Below are 22040 nucleotides of genomic sequence, written 5' to 3'. Positions count from 1 at the left end.
AAAGTTACACACTTACACATATTTGGTACATTGTGTTATTGTGTACCTGGATTTCATTTCCTTTGCCCCTTGGTCGTGCGTGAGCAACGAACCACAAACTCCATCCAGCTAGATGTCGACGGATTTACCTTTGATAGGCAATGGTCTAATTGTGCTAAAATCGTGGGAAGCTGAAAATTATTATTGCTGTTATTATTATTGTTGTTATATTTGCTGCTCTGTAAACTCTTCATTCTTTCTTTCCTTCTTTTATACCATCTAAATCGCATCCAGACTTTATTTTTATGTGCTTTATCAGCAATTGAATTATTTCTTTTATTGTTGATGCTGTTATGAATGTTATTTTATGATTTTCTCCTCTACAGAGTGAATTCATAGAGAAGAATAACGATGCCTTGCATGCTTCGTTGGAGGTTGTGATAAGAGATTGCAAAGATCCGTTCTTGACCAGTCTCTTCCCGATCAAGGAGCCTCCCAAGGGACGTGGCGGTCAGAATGTTCAGAAACTGGCCTTCGACAGTGTCGGCAATAAGTTCAAGGTACGGTTTGTCTGAAATTTTGCACTTTGCCGGTGGGGGGGCGGATTGTAGGTCATCAGGGGGCTAATACATGTAGAAACACATGTTCATAATTGTTTTTAAGGACAGTTCAGATAGATCTGTATATGAGAGTTGTGACCTATAAAGTGGCAACTTCTTTTGCCTCGAAAGTGTTCAATACAGGAAATTTATTTAGGAGAATGTTGTCAGACAGTGTTACGTTTCCATCATTGCTGTACATGTACTTCTTAAATACAGTTTCTCCTAAGTTTTTCTCAAATTATTTTAATTTTGAGATGCAAGATTTTTACAGCCCATCAACAAAATAAAATATAATTTAGACATGTCTGAAGCGACATCTTCACCCAGTCCCACAAGTAATCGAGCTCCATAATTTTCTGTTTCTGGAATAAGTTGATAATTAAAAAGTAATACCGGATGCATAACCATAATGCCGGAAATACAATTTGTATTAATTCACATTTCAAATTCCCTAGTTCATTCCCTGCTTACAGTGACTAAGCCCCCCCCTGAAAAAAATTTAAAAAATTAATAATGAATGAAAATAAAAATGAAAATGATAATGCAAAAAAGAATGAGTGTATTCACAGCATCTTTTAGCAAATTTGATGTAGACATAGCTGAAATATTACAAATGCAAATTGAATTATATTACCAGCACAATGTACATGTAAGCATACCTTTAACAGGAATTCCATTTGTCTGGATAAGTAATTGAATCCTTGCCTCAGCATGTTAGGGTAAACGCAATCGAGGTAGACCATTCTATTGCATTTCTCTTGGTAAGGTCCTCTAATTCTACACAGTGCCTCTTGTCTGCGCGCAAGTGTATCTGCGCGATTCTAGTTACAGAAGATCCACGAGGACCACTAACTATACATGTACATGCAATGTGTAGAAAGATATTCATTAAAGAATCTTACTCAAAATAGTAGAAAATAATGAATTTCAGGCATTTCATGGTCTCATAATGCAGCCCTTCTCATCAAAATCCCTGAATCGTTTGTAAAGTGAATGGGTGCGCAGACATAAGGCACCATCTCTTGTTCAATCTGAAAATAACCGGCCAAGGTTTTTTTTTTACAGCATATCATACATTTATCTCAATTTTTTTGTGAGATTTTTGGCACCCTTACTCATAAGAATATAAGGAACATTATCAACTAAATTTTTTGTGAAGTAGAAAATCATGATTAATCTCGGGTTAAATTGACTGGTACGCAGACATTTGCCCCCTCCCCCTTTATAATTTCATGCATGCTGAGTATGCATTCGTATTTATTTGCCATTCCCACTACTATTCTATCCATTTTACCCTGTAGGTACAACTCAACCAGTTAATGGAGAAACTACAAAGTACTGGGTCTTCCTTCGTACGTTGTATCAAGCCGAATGGAAAGATGGTGGACAATTTGTTTGAAGGGGGTCAGATTCTGAGTCAGCTGCAGTGCTCAGGTAATTCTCTTCAGGCAGACAACATTTTGTGACACGATAAGCAAAACTTAAAATTTGATTTAGTTATACAGTGCGTATCAAAAAAAAGTTTATACTTTGAAAAAATCCTGTAAAATTACACATTTCTAATATTCTGAAGATTTTTCCACATTTTAACATAAGTACAGATCCATTAAAGCAAATGACGATATAACTGTCGAAAAATATTTCCGCTTGAGTGAGCACCACTTACTTTTGAAAAGTTAGTGAAAATTGATTTGCGCAGAGCTTTGAAATAGTTATGCGAATAAAGGTAGAACTTAAACATGAAGAAAAAGTGGAATTCAGCTACTAAAATTGATTTAAAGATATTTTTCACCTTTTTTACTTGTTTCCTTGCCCACAAACACTTCAAAGTGTGCATTGCGCCCCACCCCACTCCCCCACACACCGAGGCCATCGTGACGATATTTGCTTTACACTGAGCTGTGATTTACATGGAATGGCTTAGGCTTTATTTCATTTTGTTAATCAGTATCTAGCTTATGAAATGTGTGGAGAAACAAGTATTAAATGAAAAATGAAACGTAAACCCACTTTAAATGATAAAAACTTCGTGAAAAAATGCTGGAGATGTCTGATATAAACTTTTGTTCAGATTCAGTTATGTCCTCAGATCCAGCTTGCACAAAAATGGTAAAGGTTGTGCTTACTAAGTGTTGAAACTTCAATTTGGGTGGCAAAATTGTTACAGAATGCTTGAATGAGTCCGTTTTATTTCAATTGACTAAAAGTGCAAGGGAAATGTATGAGAAATGTTTCGCAGGGCAAGTTTGATTTCGCCCTTCCCCCTTGACACAGCGTGAAAATGAGCATTTCTGCGCAAACAGATTTCTGCGAGCTTTACAAAAATGGACAGCGCTCACTCAAGTGTAACATTCTGACAAAACTTTTACTTTCATTGGATAGATAAGACCCAAACCCAAAATTATATCTGAAAAATTTACCCACATGTCGTATATTTTTTCATTCCCAGGGCTTTTTCAAAGTGTAAACTTTTTTTTGATACGCACTGTATAATCATTAGGGACTTTGTGCGTTTCTTAACACGTGCACGCAAATGGGCGGAGGGACCACTAGGTCACTCACAGTGATACGGTTTCCCCTCCTATTCCCTGGCCGCGAACTGATGTACTGGGAGAACTGGTACCAAATATTGCATTTGTGTGTGATTTTCTATGCAGTGATATTGATACTACATGTATATTTTTTTTCAATTCAATTTTTGAAGTGCGTATTTCAATAGTAAATAAATTACGCCCTTATCGTGATGTCACTCACTCGTGTGAAACCTGAGAGATTTGGTAGACAACTGTGTTCTCAACACCTTGCATGTTGTACTATTCTCTCTTTCGAGTGATTATGATCCTCATGTATTACCGTAAAGACTACCGTTTTCCATGTACCTCTCTTTATACATGTATTGTTCCACTAATCAAACCAATTTCTAACTTACATTGTTCAGTGAAACTCGCCTGCTGCCTGTGCTATATTGTAATATGTCTTAGGTAAGAGAGTTGTCGATCTGCAAACCTATGACCAGGAAACCCATGACCTGGAAACCTCTTATGACCAGGCTGCTACTTCCACTACGCTTCCTGGTCATCAGATGAGGTTACACGTCCCACCTGCTCGCAGTGTTACTTATCAGAAAACTTTTATTCCTGATGCCATTACACTATGGAATATTCTCCCTGCCATTACAGTTAGATAGTCGATAGTAGATAGCTTCAAGGCTGAGGTGCAGAAAATCCAATTGCGCTAAGACTGCGCTGATTCTACAAGTACGATGATACACCAACCTGGTGGACTGTACTTTAACGGATGATGATGATGTACATCTACAAATGGCTGTTTAACCCTTTGAACCCTGCATTGTTTGGTACGGAAGTGACTTGTGAAAACACTGATTTTTTTTTTTTTTGTAGGAATGGTGACTGTCCTGGAGTTGATGCAGGGAGGTTTCCCATCCCGCACACAGTTCTCAGATCTGTATAATATGTACAAGCAGTACATGCCAGCGGAGTTGGTTCGTCTGGATCCGAGGCTCTTCTGCAAGGTAGGCATGCTTTCAGTGTCCAAACTATTCTTTTCAGTCTGCTTGCATTCTCACTAAATCCCCACTTTTTAACATTATTGTGAATTCTTTTACCGTTATTGAGTAAATATAATATTCTAGTATTCACATGTATTTGATAATAATAGCTTGTTTTCCTATTACTTACGGCATATTATTACCTCGGTCATTGGATTCAATTAATCCCAAGCGAAAAGTGCACAATTTCCACTTCCTGGGGAGCATTCCTGGCATTCATCGCAGCACCGTAATATCGCTAGCAAATTCAAACATACTGGTACAATAACTGTCGCATCCTACCGGGTACCCATTTAGCACCTGGGTCGAGATTGGCAATGTGTTGATTAACGCCGAGCCGATAGGTCAAATCATGCTGAAAGAATGTGACTGTGCTTCTGCCTATGATTCAGTGAGATTGCGTGTGAAAAATCATGTGTGTCGGCATTGAGTTTATCTTACACCTAAGTCTTTGGAAAGCACCCCCATATTTCAAATTTCTGTTCATAAAATGATGATGCCTCTGACAGACATGCCAACCGTTCCCTTTCTAGAGTATTTATTCCTCTTTCTTTTTTGCTATGAATGCACCAATACTTTTTTTGTATGATTTGTTTCTTTTTTTTAATTTCCAATCATGGAGTATGTATTATACACAGCGCATGACACTAGCGCCTGACTGGTAAAACTCTGTTAGTAACTTGTTGCGTGAAAAGAATACAGTAGTAAATGCTTGCCTACGAGCATATTTTTGAAAGGGTGAATTATCAAGTAGAGTCATTTCACATGTTTTTTTTTCACTAATCTCAGTACAATAGGCTAGCGATTGTTGCTTTGAGACAAATTTTTTTAAATGCCTTGTTTTCTAAAAAAATCCCTTTTTTTCCTTCCTAAGATGACTTTTTTCTTCCTAAGATTACTTTTTTCGTTGAAGGTTGGCTGGTCTGCTCTGAACTCTATCCACCCTAGGTGGTTGCTGCAGGGATTACGCTACCTGGGGCCCGTATTAAAAAGCTTATCAATCATCGTAGAACATCTTTTAACGAATGATTGCATTGACGACAAAGTACAATTAATCATGAAAATCAAGCATACAGTCAATGGCAATTATTTGTGTTATGTGACCGAGTTTGTGGCAGAATGTCCCAATTGAAGTCGATGTTTATTTTCTTCATTTTTTGGACAGGCTCTCTTTCACGCCCTGGGCCTTGATGAGAATGACTATCAATTTGGCCTCACCAAGGTGTTCTTCAGACCGGGCAAGTTTGCGGAATTCGATCAGATGATGAAGTCTGATCCAGAGCATCTCAAAGTCCTGATCAAGAAGGTTCGACGCTGGCTCATCTGTACCCGTTGGAAGAGAGGACAATGGGGAACATTGATGGTCATTAAGTGTAAGGGTTCATTACGTTTATTAGGCAACACCATTAACCCTAAAAAGACTGGGGACCGATTCAGCCCCCCCCCCTTGACATTTTTTCACAGTAAATCCGCCACGCAAAGTTTTTTACCCTGTTGCTCGCTGACTTTTTACTTTCAAGTCTTGCTCAACCTTTGAGACTGAAATTGATACCCCCGGGTATGCGGTTCCGAAATCATGCAACATTTTGTAAGTGCATGCAAACCCAAAGTTGCTCAGAAATGTGAATTTCTGTACAAATTCAATGCAAATTGCGTTTTTTGCCAAAATCTATAAATTATCATTTTGTCAGTACACTGTAGAATGAGAAAGTATGTATATTGTATGTATCATGTATATTGTGCTATTTGTATGTACTCAACTGTGCTTTACGATACTTTTGTCAACATTACCCCCAGCTTAAGACGTGCTGTATACAAGCACTCAAGGAATTTCTTCCTACTGGGTACCCATTGAGTGCAGCACATAAAAACGTAGATAATTCCTTGAATGCTTGTGCGCCCAATCAGGGGAGCCTTGTTGAAGCCGGGGTAGTAGTAATAGAAATATTGCATTAAACCTATATAAATGTTGCATCATATTATCATTATTATTAATTTGATTTGCTCTTGTCATTTAAGTGAAGAACAAGATCTTGTATCGTCGTGCTGCGCTGATCAAGATACAGAGCACCATTAGGATGTTCCTAGCGATGCGCAAACACAGACCAAGGTACAAGAGCCTCATGCAAGTCCGCACACTCAGCAAGGAACTCAACAAGCTGGCCCAAGTTGGTAGGTTATTCGAGAACTTTTCTTTCAATAAAGAACAAGTTAGCGAACCCCGGATATTAAATGTGTGAAGTCGGGTGATACATTCAATGAAGTTTGTTTCTGTGGGCTCGCCCAGCATTGTTGTGTTGTCATTCAGCATTCAACGCTCAGCTTGAGGGAGTGCATCTTGCGATGAGGAGCAAGTTGTTTGATCTGAAATAACATGAAATGTTGATTTCTGATATAATTATTAATTTCTGTGCATTCTGTCTGCCTACCTGTCTGATATTTCTTCTGGTATGTTCTTTTTTAAACAGCGAAGACAATTAAAGACAAACAAGCTCAGCAACAAGTCGCTGCAACTAGCAAGGCTTTAGAAGATCTCATTGTCAAGATAAAGGTATGTTATTTCTTTTTAATAATAATAATAATGACAATAATGATGATAGAAATGATAATGGTAATGTTACATGTAATAATAATAATAGTAATAATAATTTTAAAAATGATAATATTGAAATGATGATGATGATGATGATGATGATAATAGCAGTATATTTACCCAGGGTAGCCACTTCAGTTTCGAAAACTGTTCTCCCAGCGGGACCTGCTTTAATTGTTATTCCCCCAGCAAAGCTACATGTAAGCTACCTATTTTCAGGTGTACACAGCTTTTTGAGGAATTACCTCCTGCCGGTACCCATTTACCTCACCTGGGTCCAGTGCAGCACACTGTGGATGAATTCCTTGCTGAAGGAAACTACGCCATTGCTGGGATTTGAACCCATGACCCTCTGTTTCAAAGTCCAGTGACTAATCCACTGGGCCATGATGCTCCATGAGGATGATGATGATTGGATCTATATAGTTCCTTGTTCAAGGGGATACAAAAGGGATGTTTGAGGCATAAAGCAAGTTACGACTTAATACTTACAACTTGTTTTGAACAGCTTTTTGAATAGGTCAATTTACACTAGGTAGCAATTCATAGAGTTGGGGGGAGTTTGTTGCAGAGACGTGGGGCAAGGGATTGAAGAGAATTGAAGCCAGTCTGTTTTATGGATTTAAGAATTATATAGGAGGTGATGTGTGCTTCAGTGTTCATGGGGAATTTGAAGCAATTCAGATGCCAATCACACAAGGGTGCTGTTACATAAAGCTGTTCGTATAAGTTAAGAGTGACTTTAAGATCGACTGGTGATCCTTTCTTGTGGTAAATGATCGTCATAATTAAATGTTCATTGGTGATCATCTAGCGCATAAGAAAGGTTCACCAGTCGTTCTTAAATTTGCTCTCATCTTACGAACAACTCTATGAAACAGCAGACACAGAGTGGAAGAGATTTAGTACTATCAGACGTTATATAATGCTATTGGAAGTGATGTCACTTTCCCTGGCCCTACATTTACCCAAGGCTAAGCCAAGCTGGACCCAAGAATTTCTCCCTGGTTCATTGAATTTGCTAGCCCCAAAGAAAGTCTCTATTGCTGGTTATTTCCAGTAAGATTCACAAAGTCTGGGATCAGCCATTGATAATCCATTCCTCATGGGAGCCGATATATTGCTTTGAATGTCTGCTTTGATATATATTGATTGTGCCATATTTGAAACTTTCTAAATTCAACTAATCGGCGTACCACCCTCTTATTTATCTGTTTTGATAACTGCATCAATTCACGTTTGATTTGATTTGCATTTCTTTCTTTACTCCTTGATTTTGCCGTGTCGGTGCAAGAACGCATGTAGCAGAACATTTTTGCTCCCCCCATCAATGCAGAAACACCTTTACGCAATGCCCTTTAAATATGCCTATTGCTAAGGGCATATTTGTGTGCATGGAATGCACTAAAGTGTAGTATTAACCCTATCTAGGCCGGGGGGGCCTCGGAGGCCCCCCCCCCCCGCCCTCAATGAATCGCACGATATTTTCGCCGTGCGAAATTTTTAGACCACGTCGCTCGCTTACTTTTTACTTTCAAGTCTTGCGCAACTTTTGAGACCAATTTTGCGTCACCCGGGTACGTGGTTCTGAAATTACGCAACATTATGTAAGTGCATGTCAGACCGAAAATTGCTCAAAAACGTGATTTTGTGTACAAAGTCAATGCAAATTGTGTTTTCAACCAAAATTCATAAATGTATGATTATTTTTAGTTTTGCTAGTCTAAATGTATTCATTTTATGCTTTTTATGATCACAGAAGAGTCCCCAACAAATTTCATTGAAAAAACAATGAAAAACAAAAGGTCAAAAAAACAACGAAATACATAAGAAATTGCAAAAAAATAATATAATACATAAGAAAATGATTTGATATCACAATTTTTTCATGTACACTTGCTAAGGACACCACAAAGAGTTTCTATACCAAAAATTAGTACATTTGGAGCTCTATTTAGGGAGTTAGAGGAAAAAGTATGATTTCGCATACTAATTACGCATAAATTAGCATAATCACTTAAAAGCGATTCGCATGAAATAAATCACTATACAATCTTGTAGATTATGTCCCAGGCAACCCACGTGACAATTTTCGGCGCGATTCCGCGGTCGACGGCCAAGATCTTAGGGGGGGCCTGGGAGGCCGCCCCCCCCCCCCCCCCCCCCCCCCCGGCCTAGATAGGGTTAAGGGAGTTCTTGCATCGACATTACAATTTGATACTGGGGCTCGTTTTTTCTCTTGTATAACGGTGAAGACTTATTCCAAAATTCTGTTATACATGTAATTACATGTTTGTATTTATGTCTATATTACTTCAATCTAACTGGCATTCATTGCTGTCGAGCCATCCTATGTTTTACTTAATGTACATGTACTAAGTCGGCACCAGCTAATGAGGAGAACCTCTCAACAAAATTTTTTAATTTTTTTAGGTGATCCCGGCATATTGGCTGGTGGGCAATTTCATACTTGTAATGTTTGTATTGTATCTTGTCATGTTTGTTATCATTTTGCTGGGAAATAAAAAATACAAATACATGTAAGCCAATAAAGAAATTATATATGCTGTCTTTTGTTTGATCACCCTCCAGACGACCGTCATGACCAGGAGACAGATGGAGGACGCCTACCTAAACCTGTCCAATCAGATGAGGAAGCAACTCCTGGACCTGATCAACAAGAAAAAAGCGGAGGACGCCGAGGCGGAGAGACTCCGCAAGATACAAGAAGAGATGGAAAGGGAGCGGAAGAGACGAGAAGAGGAAGAGAGAAAGAGGAAGGCCGAGGAAGAAGAGAGAGAAAGGAAGAAGAAGCAGGAGGAAGAAGAAAAGAGATTGTAAGTAAACTGAAATTGCATTGATTCGGGTGTCCTTGTCATGAAATTTTGATGGCATGAATATTAAAGTCAACAGTTCTTCTGGAAAAGGACAAGTAGAGCAGGTGTTTCAAATCAGGGACCATGTGTTTAGCATGGCGGTTTTATGTATTTGCCAGATTGAGCCACCCGAAACTCATAATTTCTCAATAACAGGCAAAAAATATACAATATATGCACATCCTGGTCGGTATGCAAATGATGAGACTGATGACATCATCCACTTACTATTTCTTTTGTTATATGACATGTGAAATATTCTAATTCTCTCCACATTATCAAGTGAAACAACTATTAATCCCTCTGTGAACATGTGGATTTAGCATTGTTTAATTACAAGGTGGTTTAATTACAATTTGGGCCTTATTTTCAAATCTGTAAAAAATGAAATATTGCATAATAAACAGTGAGTGAGGGACATCATCGTTTGCATGTCACTGAGTTGTGCATACATGTACAAGCAAAACTTTCAAATGTCAATATCTTTCTTACTTTTCATCTGATTTTGATGAAGTTTTCAGCGTTATGCTTGTTTGATTTTTCTCTATTTGTTCAAAGTAACATTTTTCTGGGGTGGACTTGTTTTTTAAATAAGATATGATATTGCAATGAATGAGGATTTTCCAAGACTCTCAGTCCTAGGCCTGTGTAATCTTTTCCCTGCCCAATAGTTAGGGCCTGACATCTGAGCCGCCATCATTATAAATTCTTGTGTTTGTCATTACCTACTGTTGCATGTTGTGTGGCGGCTAAGTGGGATAAGCCTCCGAACTTTGAACCACAAAGTGTGGGGTTTGAATCCCACCATGGCACTCTCCACCCAGGTGTAGTAAATGGGTACCCCATTGGAAGGAATTCCCCAAATATTCAAGTGTTCGATTATCGTTGCAGTACTAACGCCATGGTAATAATATGCAGCGTTTAGAAACATTTGCATTAAGTGCTATATAAATGTTGTATATTATTAATTTGATTTAATTTTGTCATTTCAGTAAAGAACAAGATTTTGTATCGTCCTGCCCTGGGCTCCGTAACACAAAGATTAGCGATCAATCGCTAAATGAACTGACCAATCAATATCAACATTACACGCGCATTTGGCGCAATACACTGACCAGGAACTATTTGGAGGTTTTCTCTCATGTTTGCTATTCATCGCTAATCTTTGTGTTACGGGGCCCTTATCAGGATACAGAGTACCGTTAGGATGTTATTTTGTTATTATTATCATCATCATCGTCATCATTTTATGAAGCTTTGCAAGCTTGATGAATTTATTAATCTTGCAATATTTTTGCATCTCTTGCATGCAGGAAAGCAGAAATGGAAGCAAAGCGCCTCAAGGAGGAGGAGGAGCTTCGTATCAAACTGGAAGAAGAGAGGAAAAGATTAGAAGCAGAGAAAAGGCAAATAGAAGCAGATAGACAAAAGCTGGAAGAGATGCAGCGACAAGCAGAAGAAGAGCAACGTAGAAGGTATAAGGCCCGGTACACCCTACAAGATCCATTTCGATCCGATTTCCAGTAAAGCCCAGCATACGCTACATGATCCATTGCGATCCGATTTTCAAATATAGTATAAAGCCCAGTGCACATTGCATCCAGAAGACAAAGGATCGTCAAAAATGTCAGGCTGTAAATAAACATTTAATTGGCAAAAGCATCAACTTGATTTGTATAGAGTTGATTTGTATAGATAGATATTAATATCAATATTGGATCAATTCAAACAAAAATTGAAAAGCTTAGCAATAATTATAATACCGCGATCCTGTATGCACTGGACTTAGGTTAATACTGTTACTGTCTGGTAGTTTTGTATGTATCTTTCTTTCCTGTACTGACCAGGAATGGAATATCAAAGCTCTAATTCGTGGAAAATATGCGCTATACAATTATATCAATTAAACAACAGGTGGTGTGGTCCAGTGGTTAGAGCATTAGCCTCATAATCACAAAAGTTGTAAGTTCAAATCCCCACTTTGATGAAAGGGCCCGAGAGTAATATCTGTCGTTTACAACATCAGCCACTATGACTGATCAACCTAGATGTAAAATGATTCCTAGGTAATTGGTTATATACCAGCTTGGCGTCTACTAGCAACAAGCTTTCCTGCCAAGTTCCATCGGGAGTGCTACCATAAACAGAATCAAATATTTTAATCACGATTTGTGTGAATATAGGGAGGAGCAGGAACGTCGTGACTATGAATTAGCCCAGCGTCTCTCTGAGGAAGCCAACTCTCAGGTGATTGCAGAGGAGTCTCTTGTAGCTCGGTAAGAAACACCTCATTTTCGGTGACACGACATTTGCTTGTGCGACATTTGCTCCTGTGTGACGTATTTGCTCCGGTCTTAGATATTTCAGAGAGCGTAGAGTTAGGATTGTGATAGAGTTTGTGGTTCAGAATAATGTAAAGATTAGGATTAGGATCTATTTAGTTTTGGAGGTTAGGTTTTATGTTTGGCTTAACAACGTGCAGATATTCCATCGGAGCAATTGTCGCCGGAGCAAATGTCATGGAACATGTACCCATATTTCTCATTCCTTGTTTTTTATAAAACCAAAGACATGCAAATGAAATGCAATGAATCATTTGGAGATGACAATGTTGATGTGTGAATCAAATGTGCAATATTCAGTAATCAGGGGACCGTTACATGAAAGTTGACAGGACTGACAAGTTGTCTTTCTCCGACTGTTACCATAGTGACAGTCAGAGGCCAGTGCCTTTCAGCCAATCAAAACCAAGGATTTCACTGAAATTGTCAGCACTGACAATTTAGTCAGTGCTGACAACTTTCATGAAACACCCAACTGATCCACACTGTGACATCTGTCAGTCATCAGCCAGCATTTTATTAGTGAGTTAGCAAGTGACAGTGGTATTCAGTTTTCCAAGAGCTAAAAGTCTTTACATACAAGGTGCGATGTTTGAAATCCTTTAGCATCACCAGCATTAGAAAGGCAGTGGAAACTAAGGTATTATTGGAAATAAGTACGAGAGTTTGGAATTCTCTGGGGAGTACCGGTATGTGCTGTGGGCAGTAACATACCGGTGTTTATAAGTCACTCTGATTGACAGATGATGTCAAATTGGGGTGATGAGATCTAGGCCCTGTCTTACAAAGAGTTACAAGTGATCTAGTCAATCGTAACTCTGTGGAAATCCATCAGTGTCATGATTTTTTCTGCAGGAAATTTGCAAAATGTCCTTTGTAGACAAAGGAGAACACATCAAATTATCAATAAATCAAATGAATTTATGGGCATACTCATGTCTAGAATTTTTTGGAACTCTGCTGGCTTCCTTTATTTACGATTGATGGGATCAATCACAGCTCTTTGTAAGGCGGGCCCGTGCCTAAAAAGTTGCGATTGATCCGATCAACTACAAGTAAGAAAGCCAGCAATGTCAACATCTAAAATTCAGGTTTGTTCGAAACATTTTCTCGATATGATGTTTATTGACTTTGCTTCTCTTTGTTTACAGCGACAGTGTGCAAATCTCCTGTAGAATTGATGGCTTTCCATATAGTTGAGGTTGATTGGATCAATTTTAACTCTTTATAATACGGGACCGTGAATTCTCTGTTTGAAAGAGTAGCGCTCATAAAGTTGAACGGTATTCTTTTAAAGATTAGTCAAAAATTTATGGAATGTACCTGAATACTTCAATAGCGATACATAAGTTGATATATCACCATGCAACATTAGGAATTAACTTGAATTTGGATTGCATTGGCCCTTTGCCTCTATCAGTCTATCAGTTTTAGTATTAAGTGACTGTACTTCTCTTTGATGACATTCTCTTTTATCGGATAATGAATTTATTCATGTTTGAATACACTTTTCTCTTTTGTTCTTTTGCTTTGTTTAATTCTGAATTCTTCATTCCCTCCCCTATCATGTTACCATCATTTTCTGTATCATGATGTATTCCTATTTATCCTATAATCCACTCCTTGTAATCTGTAAAGTACTTTTTCAATCTTATTTACAAATATTTCATTTCTTTGGTATATCATTTTTACGATTGATGTATCTTTTATTCAATTCCTCAAACTGCATGCATGTATTTTGAAACGGTGAAGAGTCGAGGCATCAGTAACTGCATCACCTGTTCACAATAAATCACTACCAGTATCAAACCCAACATCCCCAAGAGTATCTCCTCAAACTCAGTCACCATCCCAGGCCATTTTGTATGCATATCTATTCTCAATATAAACCAAGTTCATGAAACCTTTATAGAAACTTTTAATCGTATATATCGGATCCCCTAAATAACAAATCAGGCATTAGGTGTTAGGTTGAATGCTTTCATTTTGGGGATGTCAAGTAGAAAAAAATGGTTTGATTTTATTTCAAACTTGGCTCATGCAAAACAAGGACCGGGGGATGATGTTTTTTTTAAGTTATAAGACCGAACCTCTGTAATCAACTACTTATCCAATTATGCCAATTTTCATCAACAGAAGCGTTCATGTCCCAACTGAATATCCATTTCTTCCTCTGTCATTACACACTTTTATGATACGTTACAGTATATTCAGGATAATATCTTTTATTTTATAGTCTATGTGTATATATCGTATTTTCTTTCAGCTTGAGCTCAAGAGGTGTACATGTCCTGTACGCTATATGAGTAGCCACTTTTATTATATTCATTATTATAATCTTAATATGAGAAATAATTTGTACATTTCATACTACATGAGCATTTAACATTATCATGAGAGGCCTTTTTCTCTTTGCGGGTCTCCAACATTTTCATACATACCTCGCTCCGTGAGTGAGATTTTGAAAATTAAAGAAGGAAATGTTTAAGCCAATGAATAATCCCCAAGTGAGGGAATGAATAATAACCTGGTACTTGTTTCATAAAGCTGTTTGTAAGTTAAGAGCGACTTCAAGAACGATTGGTGAACCTTTTTCTTGCTGTAAATGGTATACACCAAAATGTTCATTGGCGATAGTTTAGCGCGTAAGAAAGGATCACCAGTCGTTCTTAATGTCGCTCTTAACTTACGAACAGCTTTATGAAACGGCCCCCAGGAGAATCCCAGGAAAACTGCATCCTTTAAAAAGGTTCGTAATCACTTTGAAGAGAAACACAAGGATCTTTAGATAGTGTTGAACTCATGTTGTTCGCTATTCTCCTAGGATTAACGTGACTGAGTGACATCACAATGAGGATTCAACTTACGCACATGTATTATGAAATGGCCAAACAAGGTGATCTCAAGTGCGGTGTTGGTGTTTGAAGCACAATATGGATTGCATTTCCCAGCTGGAAAACCTATTCCGATTTTAAATGTTACCAGATCACAATATTGACAGCCCAACAACACCTAGTTAGCGACACTTAGTCATGATCAAGTTCATTTCATGTTTGGTTTTATATACATGTACTCCTGTATAAATTGACCTGACACCAACACCGAAAGGCCAACACTGAACTTGAAATCGCCCATTGTGTATTACACTAACAATGGTATCTAGGGTTCATTCACACTAACACCATCCTATCATTGCAGCGCTGAAGCGACTGTTGTTCAGGCCGCAGCACCGACCAAGTCACTTGATCTAACAACGTGGAAGTATGCTGATCTGAGAGATACTATCAACACATCAACTGGTAAATTTTATTATAAAGTCATTTAATATTATAATTGAGTCATTTTCTCATACAGGGATGGATCCAGGATTTTCCACAAGGGGGGAGGGCTTTTGTAGAGAAAAAAATATAAGCCCACCAAAAAAGGTCTTCAATCCCAATTACCGGTAATTTATGCCACAAAAAATTGACCAGCAAATAAAAAAGGTCGTTACTTGCGTATGCACGGCATAAACCGATAACAAATATTTTTTTTGGTTCTCATTAAGGGGGGGCACAGGCCAGGGGCCCATCTTACAAAGAGTTGCGATTAATCCGACCAATCGCAAGTATGGAAAGCCAGCAAAGTGAACATATAAAATGCATGTTTGTTCAAAAAAGAATCTGGATATGAATGTATATCCATAAATTCATTGATTTCTTGACAATTTGGTGTGTTCTCCTTTGTTTACAAAGGACAGTTTGCAAATTTCTTGTGAAAAAAATTATGACACTGATCAATTTCCATAGAGTTATGATTGATGGGATCAATCGTAACTCTTTGTAAGATGAGGCCCAGATGGGCCCCTACCTGGATTCGTCAATAATCTGATAAGATTGGTTGGCTATGATAAAAAGCAATAAAAAAAAATTAGTGAAACATGTTGGTAATAATTCAACATAAATCATAAAAGAATAAAGGGTATTCTGAGTTAAGTTTTGATATTGTGACATTATATCGTCAACGGTCATCTGAACCATCGTACCAGTCAGTTTTGATTTTAAAAAATTGATTTTAAGATTTTTGCAGAAAATGAAAGAACAATTCCTACTCTATTCATAACTGAACTTCTAGGCAGCAATTTATTTCATTTTCTGAGATAAGAGAGGATTTTCACCACGATGCCATACAAATTTTTTAATAAAATTCGCAAATCCCATTGGAAACGTACTGTAACAGAGCGATACGACGTTTTGACTGACAGTGATTTCAATGTGCATGGTCAACCAAACCGTCATATCGGCACTGAGCACTGCATTGACTTTGCACATGAAAAGCGAAACAACGTTCTGACTGATTGCGCGTATTGAAATCGCGGTCAGTCAAAAATATTGTATCACTTTTTCCCTATGGCGTTTTTTTACAGGGAAAAACTGTGTCGCTCAAACCAAAGTTACAACTTACAAGCATGTAGCTCTTTTTCTCGGATCCTTTTGTGTAAAAATAAAGATACCAATGTCAGAGCAATTTTCTTGGTCTTTCCAACCATGTATTTTTCAAGCAATAAATATGTTGTAAGGCTAAGGAACTAAGTTTGAAAATTATGGCAAACTTTGAATGCGATATTCTGTGAAATGGGTTTGCACCGCTGTATGTGTGATTTGGATGACTGCCGATGAAATGCAAGCAGCTGCCTTACATGGTGTTTCTTGTGTATAAAAGTCAATGAATTTCAAATCTTAACGGTTCCTGGTGTCTGAATATATTCTCATAATGATGTGTAAAAAATGGTGTGTTTAATGATAAATAATATTGTTTGCATGCATATTGCATGCAAATCCATTCTTAATTTTCTGAAAAGGGGTAATTTTATGTAATTAATATCATATGATACATGTACTTTGGGTTATCTGCTTGCATTGCATGTAGTGTAGTAAATTGTAAACAGAAAAAAAAGGATAAATTGTTGTTCTTTTAGACAGATTTTTACTTACCCCAAGGGGTATACCCAGGCTGAAAATTATTCTATTTAAACAAGATTAGAAAGAGTAAAATCGGGCGAACAGAGAGCTGAAAATTTCATTTAAATTTGATAAGGAATAATAAAGTTAAGACATTTCAAAGTTTTTCATTACTTAACAGCTTTATGCATAGCCTTATGAATATGCAATGAGCTAGCTGTCAATGTCATCTCCTCAATTATTTTATATTTTGTTATTTGATATTATGTTTATTCAAATTTTGTACTCCAAGAATGTAACAATATATTATACTCTGTGAGAAAATCATTACTGAAACTTATTTTTTAACTAGGAAGACATGTTCTAACAGAAGTGTATGAAGATATGATATTTCATGTACCCGGTACTATGAATAATGGAAAAGAAAGTGCCCTATTTTCTTAATAAGATATATTTCAGATAGGCAAGACAGGGGAAATCTAGCGTACCAAGAAAACAATGTACATCCAGTCACATTGTAAATAATACAATCCTGTATGATTTTTCTTTTTGTTAATTTGCATTTTTAGCATGGAAAATGCTCTGTATTTGCCTGTGATCACCTCATATTTCCTTTCTAAAATCTGTTCTACAAATGTATTTTTCAATGCTAGACATCACACTGCTGTCTGCCTGCAAGGAGGAGTTTCATCGTCGTCTGAAGGTCTACCATGCCTGGAAGATGAAGAACAAGAAGGTTGCCCCTGGCAACAAGGATGGCCCTGAAAGAGCTCCGCAATCTATCTTTGATAGCGGTTCGTACTTCTGTTTTCAATCATATGCCATTCATACACATAGTTTTTCAATCATACATTCATACAGATAGTTTTCAATCATACTGTACAATATTCATACACATAGGCCCGCAATTCCAAAGTCAGGCTCAACTTAGACCATGGTCTAACTCTGTGTTGAAATTATGGGAAGCCAAAAGTGTCCAAAGTGTTATAAAGTTGTATGTTTCTTATGTTTACTGTGCTCTTTCCTGATTCATCGAGGGTGAAGACAATCATCTATACTTTCTAGACAATTATGAATGATTATGTTATATCTCTACTGTTAGTGACTTATGCAACAATTGGCTATCCATACTTAAACCACAACTTTAAACCTGAGTTTAAGTTAAACCCGACTTCAGAATACGGGCCATAGTTTTCAATCATACACTATTCATAAACAGTTTCCAGTCATGTAATGTATTTAAGTGCAATTATATGCATATATACTCATTCTTAGTTTTCAGTCATGTATACTTCATAGACACAATGTCTGCCATGTAATATTCATACACTAATCATTAGATACATGCAGTTTTCAGTCGTGCACTTTTAATGCACAATGTTTTTGGTCATGCACATTTCCACATAATCAATAAAGAAAATAGTTACATTAAAAAATAGTATGTCAGTACTGAACACAAAAATTGAATGGCAAATTGTCATTGAAATCCTGACATCAAAATCGTAAAATATACTTCATACAAAAAAAATGCACAATGAACTTCTTAAAATGTGATTTTAATTGTATGAAATATTTGACACAGGTATATGAATACCCGGTATATTGTTGTTTCTACATACAGCACAGCAGTATAACCGGCTTGCCCCTCCCCCTAAGACTACGAAGGCACCCCCGACCAATCAGAATATCCAGCGTTTCTTCAGGGTACCTTTCACCGTGACAGAATCGGTGGCCCCGGGGCAGATGCCCGAGAGGGGCTGGTGGTACGCTCATTTTGATGGTCAATGGATTGCTCGTCAAATGGAATTACATCCAACCAAGGTCCCGGTTCTTCTTGTTGCGGGTAGCGTTACTTTTATGTACTCAAATATGCTTTTCACTTTGCATTTTCTTAACCCCATACTATCCTTAACCCCATACTATCTTTTTTTGGATTCACACTGTCTTTCTATCTGCTTTGCCGAGGTTAGCGCCTTGACCCCGGACTATCCCACCGCTAATGAATATTGATGATTTTACCAGACAGAGCGTGGTTAACGTGAAATTTTGACTTCTGTGATTGGCTATTGCTTAGCCCCACTTTTCCTTAACCCATTTTCGTTTCACGCTGCATCTCTAAGCATCGCAATTGTGGTGCTAGCACCACAATAAACCGGGTAACCCTGCTTTTTTGCAGGGCCAGATAGTACCGTACTATTTACCTGTGCTAGCCCACTTTGCTAAAACGTGGTGTGAAAACGAGGTGGGCTAAGCTTAACCCCGGGAAATTGGTGGGGCTAAGCCCCCCCCCCTTAGCTCCACCAATATCCTGGGGTTAAGGGAAAAAAGTACAGTGTGAAAAGCATACAAGGGAGGGCTTCATAAAACAAATAGTTATTTTTAAGTAACAAGTTTGCTCTGAGCCAATCAGATGCATAGGTGGGGATTCAAACCTTCGTACACAGAATTTTGAAACTCATTTGATTTCATTCATCTTTCTCAGGTAAAGACGATGAGAACATGTGCGAGATGAGCCTCGAAGAGACCGGGCTTACACGACGCCCAAACGCAGAGATCGTCGAGCGCGAGTTTGAGGAGCCGTGGAAGCAGAGCGGCGGTCACGAGTACCACCTGACCGCGGTCCGCAACAAGCAAGCTAGGCCAACCTGGGCAACGCAGAGCTTGAAAACACGTTAACGCTCACCAACTTTCTTTAGCTTTGATCTGCACTCTGCTTCATAGGTCTTTTTGTGTATTGAAATCATTGTTGTGAATCAGAATTAGCTTCTTCACTTTAGGGCTTTATCCCAGTTTTCAGGTGCACTGAGGCCCTTTGCAGAAAGAATTGCGTTTAAAGGCAAGTCAAAAAATCAATCGCAGGTCCCAAGTGCGCGCTGTTGATTGGTTGAAAATCAGGGTGCGCATGATTTTAAGTGTTGCGATTGATTGCAACTCTTTCTGCAACGGCCCCCTGGTTAAGTTATTGTTGAATGAAAATGGTATATTAATGAACTAGAAATATTTATAAGGCCATATGACAGGTCAATTAGACTTATAGATCCAATTGGACTTGAGGGTCTGGAAAGATTATGACATGAAAAATTTCAGAAATAGCGATGGTAGAGGCATGAATTTTAATGGTGCATACTTTTTAGTATCCATATCATTGTTGTTTGGTGGGGGTTATAAAGTGAATGTGTGAAGAAACAAATGAATTATGTATAAATAAGAACAATTTATATTGGAACTCCAATTGAAGTTTGAGCAAGAAGGGCACTGTAATCTATTCATTGATGACTCGTATGCAAGGCTTGTTTTGGAATGAACTATTGCACCTTGATATTCACCGAAAGCAAAGATTAGAGAAAGACTAACATTCCAAGGGAAATTTGTGAATCCAGCTATGTTATCGGACATACCAAATCCCATGCTTTAGGGGCAAGACTCCCTCCTTTGGAACTCTTGCTCATCCCTCCAAATCTCCTAACACTCCCACATCTCCTCACTCATTCATTTTCCCATTTCATTTATTTCCACAAAATTAAAATATATACAAAGCAGTATAAATATACATTTTAAAATAGTGGTGGACCAAATGGAAGCTCATCAGGCTTGTTTGGATGGCCCAAAAATAAAATTCATAAGCACACATAGTACGTAATACATACAACATAATACATACATGTACATAATCATAAAAATACATGCATATGGCATAAGACAGGACAGGAAAGAAACAGTGAGGCTAGCATTATTTGTCAAGAGAAAGGGGTTACTGAGTGTAAAGTAAATGTGGAGCGTTGTGGCCCAGTGGATATGTCTTCTGACCTTGAAACAAAGGGTCGTGGGTTCGAATCCCAGCCATGGCGTAATTTCCTTCAGCAAGAAATTTATCCACATTGTGCTGCACTCGACCCAGGTAAGGTGAATGGGTACCCGGCAGGATTAATTCCTTGAATGCATGAGCGCTGAGAGGCAGCTTGAGCTAAAGCCGGGTTAATAATAATAACTCGCCTCAGGATAGAATATTTCTAGATAGATGGCGCTATATAAATGCCTATTATTAATGTTGTTTTTAATTAAAATTGAAAAATTTACATGTCTTTGCTGTCTGAAGTTTAACAGAGAGATTGTTCCACAGTCTAGAGCCCTGATAAAAAATGATTGATTTGGCTAGCTGTGACTCCTATGTCACAGCCTAACTTGTCTGAAGGGCTTCATTCTCCTTTGTATTGGCATATATTTTGAAAAAAGGGGGGGTTCCATGACAATATACCCAAAACATAGACAAGATTGTCAAGTCACAACTTAAATGAATAGAGGAAATATCTACCCTAATTTATCTTTGAAAAGGAGTTTCAAAGAGATGTATAAAAAATTGATGTTGTTGGGGCGTTTTTGTAGAATACTAGGAAAATCATGCATTCCATTGGCGAAAGCTGTTGCGCAGCTCATTTTGCAATGGACACCTGTTTTTTTTCACAGTGCATTCCAAACAAACAGTGCTTTCCTTACAAACATATTTTTTAATGCAAGAATGTACTATTCACAAATTAATTTTTTCTATACATCATTGCCCAAACGTTGGCCACAGAGGAATTATGATAACCAATTCTTTTTCATTTTTATCAAGATGAAATGAAATGATGTTGGTATGTTTGCCATGAAAGTACCTCATTCCATTATCCAAAATCAAACTATTTTTCAACAATAATTTACTCTCGATTCCCTTTTTTGTTGTCACAAGTATTTGAAAAAATGAAGGGCTTTAAGAATCATGAAATTTGATCATGCCAATCTTAATCATGAAATTCATGTTCTTACACAAGTTAAAAGTGCTATTATATGATGTAGTTTAATACCATAGTCGGGCGTTAATATCAAATTTTTTATTCATTTGATTACTTTCCAATTGTTTTCTTAAATGAAAAGTTAAAAAATGCTAGTAATAAACAAACTACACTTATTGTCCCTCCTCCATCCCCTCCAAGAGTAGATAGAGTGCTTTGGACCTTTGGGAAATTATTATATAAATAATGTTTCGCTGTTATTATTATTATATCGAACATAAATATGGAAATTATATCCTCAGAATGGTCCGGATAGCTTCTTGAATTTATTTGTTGATAGTTGGGACTCCAGCTTGTAATAGCTCCCTGAC

The 22040-nt window shown here is 37.7% G+C and overlaps 1 protein-coding gene across 3 annotated transcripts in view; it reads left to right on the top strand.

Annotated features, from left to right (window-relative positions):
- The window catches only part of LOC121414338 (unconventional myosin-VI-like), a 53669-nt gene extending 33934 nt beyond the window's left edge, over nucleotides 1-19735 (top strand). For 2 of the 3 annotated variants that reach the window (XM_041607481.1, XM_041607480.1), the window contains exons 16-29: nucleotides 366-539; nucleotides 1883-2015; nucleotides 3983-4113; nucleotides 5315-5522; nucleotides 6169-6321; nucleotides 6618-6700; nucleotides 9335-9579; nucleotides 10932-11093; nucleotides 11802-11894; nucleotides 13713-13823; nucleotides 15159-15259; nucleotides 17554-17694; nucleotides 18522-18743; nucleotides 19383-19735. In XM_041607481.1, coding sequence (XP_041463415.1) covers nucleotides 366-539; nucleotides 1883-2015; nucleotides 3983-4113; nucleotides 5315-5522; nucleotides 6169-6321; nucleotides 6618-6700; nucleotides 9335-9579; nucleotides 10932-11093; nucleotides 11802-11894; nucleotides 13713-13823; nucleotides 15159-15259; nucleotides 17554-17694; nucleotides 18522-18743; nucleotides 19383-19576 — 2151 coding nt within the window. In that variant the 3' untranslated portion in view covers nucleotides 19577-19735. The remainder of the gene's footprint in view (nucleotides 1-365; nucleotides 540-1882; nucleotides 2016-3982; nucleotides 4114-5314; nucleotides 5523-6168; nucleotides 6322-6617; nucleotides 6701-9334; nucleotides 9580-10931; nucleotides 11094-11801; nucleotides 11895-13712; nucleotides 13824-15158; nucleotides 15260-17553; nucleotides 17695-18521; nucleotides 18744-19382) is intronic. The other variant, XM_041607482.1, reaches the window with a different exon arrangement.
- Nucleotides 19736-22040: the final 2305 nt, after the last annotated feature.

This window comes from Lytechinus variegatus, chromosome 4 (genome assembly GCF_018143015.1).
Source record: "Lytechinus variegatus isolate NC3 chromosome 4, Lvar_3.0, whole genome shotgun sequence".
Classification (NCBI taxonomy): domain Eukaryota; kingdom Metazoa; phylum Echinodermata; class Echinoidea; order Temnopleuroida; family Toxopneustidae; genus Lytechinus; species Lytechinus variegatus.
This window is presented reverse-complemented; position numbering and strand designations above follow the sequence as displayed.